The following is a 5,484-nucleotide window of genomic DNA, read 5'->3' as shown; positions in this document are numbered from 1 at the left end:
TCCCTCTCACAATCTCCCATCCCTTATAAAGACACTCAGTCAAGCCCAAAGAGGGAGAAGAAGAGCGGAGAGACGGAGAGTTGGAAGGGGATAGGACTCCCCTGGCATTGCCCTGGGATGAGGGTGGAGACCCAGGAGCCAGGGGCTGGGAACAGCACTGACCTGCCTGCGGGGGCTGGAGCTCCCCAGAAGGTAATTCCTGGACACCAGGCTGTCCCCCAGGCCGATGCCAGAGTCGCCCATGCTGCGGTAGCTGCGCGTGACGGTCACGCTGGAGGTGGACGAGCCCGAGGACATGGTGTTGATGCCGGCGTTCTGGGTGCCCGATTTGTCRGCCGGCTGGCCACACGTGCCACAGACCACCGTGCGGGAGCGCAGGTTGTACTCACCGGGGTCCCCAGAGCCACTGCAGCTGCCCTGGATATGGGGAGAGGAGGGAACACACAAAATGAGCTCCTGCCTGGCCATCCTTGCCCTGAGCCTCTGCCCTGTGGGTGACAGCAGYGGTGTGACCCAGGAGAGCTCTTCACCTTAATCCACCAAGAGGGTCTGACTCACCTGTCCTCTCCATAAAAATAATAAAATAAAATCCTTATTATTGTATTTCTAATCCCAAGTGACTGGGGCCAGCACATGGCCACTGGGTGACCTGCCCTGCTGCCCTGGCCTTGCACCCTGAGCTCTCGGCACGTGGGAGACACCCGAACTGTGCTCTCCAAAGCGACCTCTTCCTCACCACCTCGTGAGCTGGCAGCTTTCCCATGGGAAATTTGCTCTTGGAAAGAATTCAACCTCCAGATGAATGGGCAGCACTGGCTGCAGGAGCTTGGCTCCTCTGTCCAGAGGTAGTCAATATAGAAGAGAATCACAAAATCGTGGAATGGACCTTTAAAGCTCATCTCCTTCCAGATTCCTGCCATGGGCAGGACATCTTTCATCTTTCATCTTTCAGGTTGCTCCAAGCTGTGTCCAACCTGGCCTTGAACATTTCCAGGGATGGGGCATTCTCATCTTCTCTGGGCACCTGTGCCAGGGCCTCACCTCACTCACACAGAACAATTTCCTTCCAATGCCCCATCTAACTCTATTAATGGGAAGCCACACTCCCTTGTCCTGTCACTGCAGACCCTTGTCCCAAGTCCCTCACCATCTCTCTCACAGCCCCTTTAGGCTCTGGAAGAAGCTCTAAGGTCTCCCTAAAACCTGTTCTCCAGACTCCAGCCCCCAGATTTCCCAGTCTGCCTCCAGAGCAGAGAGGCTCCAGCCCTCAGAGCATCATCATAGCTAATTCTGGGCTTGCTCCTTGTTCTTCTTGTGTTGGGGGCCTGAAAACTGGACCCTGCACTGCAGGTGGGTCTCACAAAGGACACCGTAGAGGGGACAATCCACAGCTCTACAGATGCAAAGAACTCCAAGGTGAGTGGATGAGGGATGCCCCATTTTGCTCCTGCAGAGCTCTGCAAGTGGCATCCATCTTTCACCATTGCTGAGGCACCACTCTGACGTGATTCCTGAGGGCATGTGGTGTGCAGGACACACAGATCCTGCAGGACGGGCTGCTGGGACATCCTGGGCTGCAGCCAGGGATGGTTTTTTTGGGAGAAGAGGCTGCAGCTCTGCTCCTGGCACGCTGCCTGCTCTCTGCCCACTGCCTGCTCCCTGCCTGCTGCTCCTCCTGGTGCATATTTCAGCTCTGTATGGGGAATGATGGGCTGAGAGGAAGGACAAAGCCACCTCTGGATTTGTTCCAGCGCCCTTGTGAAGCAGAGAGGACAGAGCAGCTGCTGACGAGAAGTATCGTCCATCAACTTCCCACCATCCTATCCTCTGGGTACCAACCTCCCTCCTGCTCCTCTGGCCCTTTTCATGGCGTGTCAGGGCTGCTTAGGGTCAGAGACAATTCCAGCAAGGTTTTCAGAGCTTTTTTTTGTGAGCAGCAATCTCCTCCAGATGCCAGAGGTCTGCTGGTTCCACTGCAGCCTTCCCACTGCCTTTTCCCATATGCCTGACCCCCTGTGATGCTGAGCTCTTCCCACCCTGACCAGGACAGAATCTGCCCCACTCCTGGACCTTTTGGGACCATCCCCAGTGCCCCACTCACGTGGTGATGGCGGTGGTGGATGCTCATTTCATCSTCATCCTCATCCTCATCATCRTTGATGATCACAGTGCGGACCAGTTTCCTCATGGCCACCTCCTGCAGGGAACAGGGGGTCATTTGAGGGGTTCAGTGCCTGCCACCCACCCTGTGCCCCACGCTGGAGCTGGCCCAGCTCTCACCTCGCCGTTGGAGTTGATGAGGGCGGTGCGCAGGCTGTCCCCGGAGCCCCAGCTGCTCTGGGCTTTCCACACCAGGTTGCTGGGGGGGCTGTGGGTGGCTCCAGCTCCTGAGGCCCAGATCTAGGGACAAAAGCAGGAGAAAAGTTGACTTTTTAGGTCTGCAGAGCCTGGGGATGGGGGTCTGTCACCACAAAAAGCCACACACCAACGACTCCATGTCGCCAGTGGCCTGGCAGGGTGTGGGATTTTGCCTTTGGGATTTTGGGATCCTCCAGCAGGCAGTGACTCACCGTGACCACCTGGCCAGCCTTCAGGGTGAATTTTGGGGGGAAGCGGTAGGTGATGGGGGGATCATCCCCATTTTGCCGCTTGATCTGCCAGTTCCCCATCGCCTGGTCCTGTGAGACAGAGCAGAGACTCTYACAACTCCAGCTCCTCTCCAACTTGTCCCATTCACCTCCTGCCCTTAGGGTGAAGCAGAGCTAAACTTCACCCCAGGGACTCTACAGATTCCCCTGAAGGGATGGATCCAACCCACCTCGTTGGATTTGTTCCTGAGACGGACGAACTTTCCCTCCAGRTCCACCTCCTCCACGCCAACACGGCCGCTGGTCCGGGCGTGGTGTGAGAAGCTGGTCCTGCTCTCRCTGTCCTCCAGCTTCCTCTTCTTGGAGGAGCCCGGGGTGGACAAGCGGCTCCGGGATGTACCTTTGTGGGATGAAGGGCTGGGGGACAGCCTCAGCCTGGTGGAGGGAAGAGGAGATGGAGTCAATAAGGACACAAAGCTGGGATCCACATGGCACAGAGCTGGGCACAGCACCCTGTTCTCACCGCTCCTCCTCGCCCTCCAACAGCTTGCGGTAGGCGTTGATCTCCATGTCCAGGGCCAGTTTGATGTCCAGCAGCTCCTGGTACTCGTCCAGCTGCTGCTGCATGCGTGCCCTCATCTCAGCCATCTCCCTCTCCTTGTCAGACAGCAGGCGCCGGTTGGTCTCGCGTTCCCTGGCCAGAATATCCTCCAGATCGTGCAGTTTGGCTTCCTTGGCAGCCAGCTGTGGGGAGGGAAGGTGAGGGTGGCCACTCCACCAGGAGGGGACTGTCCCCAAGGCAGACACCCAAWAACCCTTTGTTCTCAACTCACCTGCTTCTGCAGCTGGCTGACCTCYGAGGAGAGGTTGTCAATGCGGATCCGGGTCTGCTGCAGCTCCTCATGGGCAGCACCCACCATGTTGCTGTTCCTCTCAGCTGACTGCTTGGCGTTCTCCAGCTGGGGARCAGAGCAGGAGGGTCAGCACCTCAGCACCCACAGCTCACCCGTGGGGCTGGGGGGATGRCAACGTGGCCTGGGGAGCTGCTCACCTTCGCCCCGTAGGTTTTCTCCAGTTCCTCCTTGTAGAGCCTGATCTGGGCTTCGTGCTGGCTCCTCAGCTCCTGCAGGGCCTCGGAGAGTTTGCTCTCGAACTCCCGCTGCCTCCCGTTGTCGATCTCCACCAGCCGGGTCTCGTGGCGCCGCTTGGTCTCCCGCAGCTCCTGGGGACGGGGCAGGGGACACGGTGTCACCTCTGCGAGGGGGTGACACACGCAGTGGGGGTCAGCACATCACAGCAAATCATGGCACAGCACAGCTCACCTCGCTGTAAATGTTCTTCTGGAATTCAAGCTCTTCCTTCAGCGTCTGCAGCCGGTTCTCGGCGTCCACGCGGCGCAGCATCTCATCCTGCAGCTGCTTCTTGGCTTCGTTCAAGGCACTTTCCAGCTGGGAGGGAATTGGGAAGGACCATCACAGGGGGCTCTGGGACTGACCACCCATCTGCATCAACCCCACAGCCTCACAGCCCCCCAGGGGTACCAAGAGATCCCTGTGTCACTTGGGGACAGAGCTGCTCACCTTGGCCACCTGTCCCCTCAGGTCCCGCACTTCAGTCTCCAGATTCCTCTTCTCACCCAGGGCTGTGGAGAGAGCAGCCTCCTTGGAGTTAAGCAGAGCCTCCACATCTTTAAGGCGTGCCTGGGCGGTCAGCAGGTCCCCTTCTTTCTTGGCATTCCTGCAGGACAAAGGGTGGCACAGGTGAGTGGCAGAGCAGGAAGGATCGCAGTCATCAGGAAATGATGGATTGGGTTCAAAGGGACCTTAAAACTCATCCAGKTCCACCCCCTGCCATGGGCAGGGACACCTTCCACTATCCCAGATTGTTCCAAGCCCYRTCCAACCTGGCCTTGGACACTTCTGTGCAAACTGTGCCAGGGCCTCTCCACCCTCACAGGGAAGAATTTCTTCCCAAWATCCCATCTMACCCTGCCCTCTGGAAGCCATTCWTCMTTGTCCTGTCACTYCAGACCCTTGTCCAAAGTYCCTCTTGAAATTCYGGAGCCCCTTTARGTACTGGAAGGGGCTCTAAGGTCATGTCAAGCTTTTCATCCATCCCAACAACACTCACAAGTTCTCCTTCTCAGGGCTGCTCTCCGAAAAATTTGTGCACTGTACCCCAAGCACAAGAGTGGGGTGATCGTCCCCAAAAGAGCTGGACCACTGTCCCTAACAACCCTAATAATCCCAACAACCCTAACAACCTTAACAACCCTAACAATCCCAACAACCCTAACAACCCTAACAACCCCAACAACCCTAACAATTCCTAACAACCCTAACCACCCTAACAACCCTAACAACCACCCACCAACGCCTCCCAGCCACCCGCCACACCCAGTCCCAGTCTGGATACTGGAAAGCAGGAAAGGACCGGGAAGGACTGGGCTGGGAATGACTGGGGGAGCAGGACGAGCCTGGGAGCAGCAGCCACGTGCAATATGCACACCCACAGCGTGGCTGCACTGCAGGAGAGCAGTGCTGAGCAGGCTGAGGCCGTGTGGCACCGTGTGGCATGGAGGGACACTGTGGAGCGCGATGGGACACCGTGGAGGATGAGGGGACACGGTGGGGACACGGTGGAGCACGGGGGGACACTCTGGAGCACGATGGGACACTGTGGAACATGGAGGGACACTGTGGAGCACAGGGGTGACACTGTGGAGCACAAGGGGACACTGTGGGGACAGTGGGGAGCACGATTTGACACCATGGAACATGGGGGAACTCTGTGGAACATGGGGGGACACTGTGGAGTATGGGGGAACACTGTGGAGCACGGGGTGACACTCTGGAGCACGATGGGACACTGTGGAACATGGGGGGACACTGTGGAG

The 5,484-nt window shown here is 57.8% G+C and overlaps 1 protein-coding gene across 1 annotated transcript in view; it reads right to left on the bottom strand.

The window, feature by feature from the left end:
- Window positions 1–9: 9 nt before the first annotated feature.
- LMNA (lamin A/C) overlaps window positions 10–5,484 on the bottom strand; it is a 23,646-nt gene continuing 18,171 nt past the window's right edge. The window contains exons 3-12 of the mRNA XM_057382433.1: window positions 4,169–4,325; window positions 3,911–4,036; window positions 3,640–3,810; window positions 3,422–3,547; window positions 3,112–3,332; window positions 2,819–3,023; window positions 2,571–2,678; window positions 2,281–2,400; window positions 2,102–2,197; window positions 10–417 (exon numbers count right to left, since the gene is read on the bottom strand). Of these exons, the coding sequence (XP_057238416.1) occupies window positions 40–417; window positions 2,102–2,197; window positions 2,281–2,400; window positions 2,571–2,678; window positions 2,819–3,023; window positions 3,112–3,332; window positions 3,422–3,547; window positions 3,640–3,810; window positions 3,911–4,036; window positions 4,169–4,325 (1,708 nt within the window). The 3' untranslated portion in view covers window positions 10–39. The remainder of the gene's footprint in view (window positions 418–2,101; window positions 2,198–2,280; window positions 2,401–2,570; window positions 2,679–2,818; window positions 3,024–3,111; window positions 3,333–3,421; window positions 3,548–3,639; window positions 3,811–3,910; window positions 4,037–4,168; window positions 4,326–5,484) is intronic.

This window comes from Malurus melanocephalus, unplaced genomic scaffold (genome assembly GCF_030028575.1).
Source record: "Malurus melanocephalus ecotype Western Australia unplaced genomic scaffold, MMel_1.1 scaffold_567, whole genome shotgun sequence".
Taxonomy (NCBI): Eukaryota; Metazoa; Chordata; class Aves; order Passeriformes; family Maluridae; genus Malurus; species Malurus melanocephalus.
This window is presented reverse-complemented; position numbering and strand designations above follow the sequence as displayed.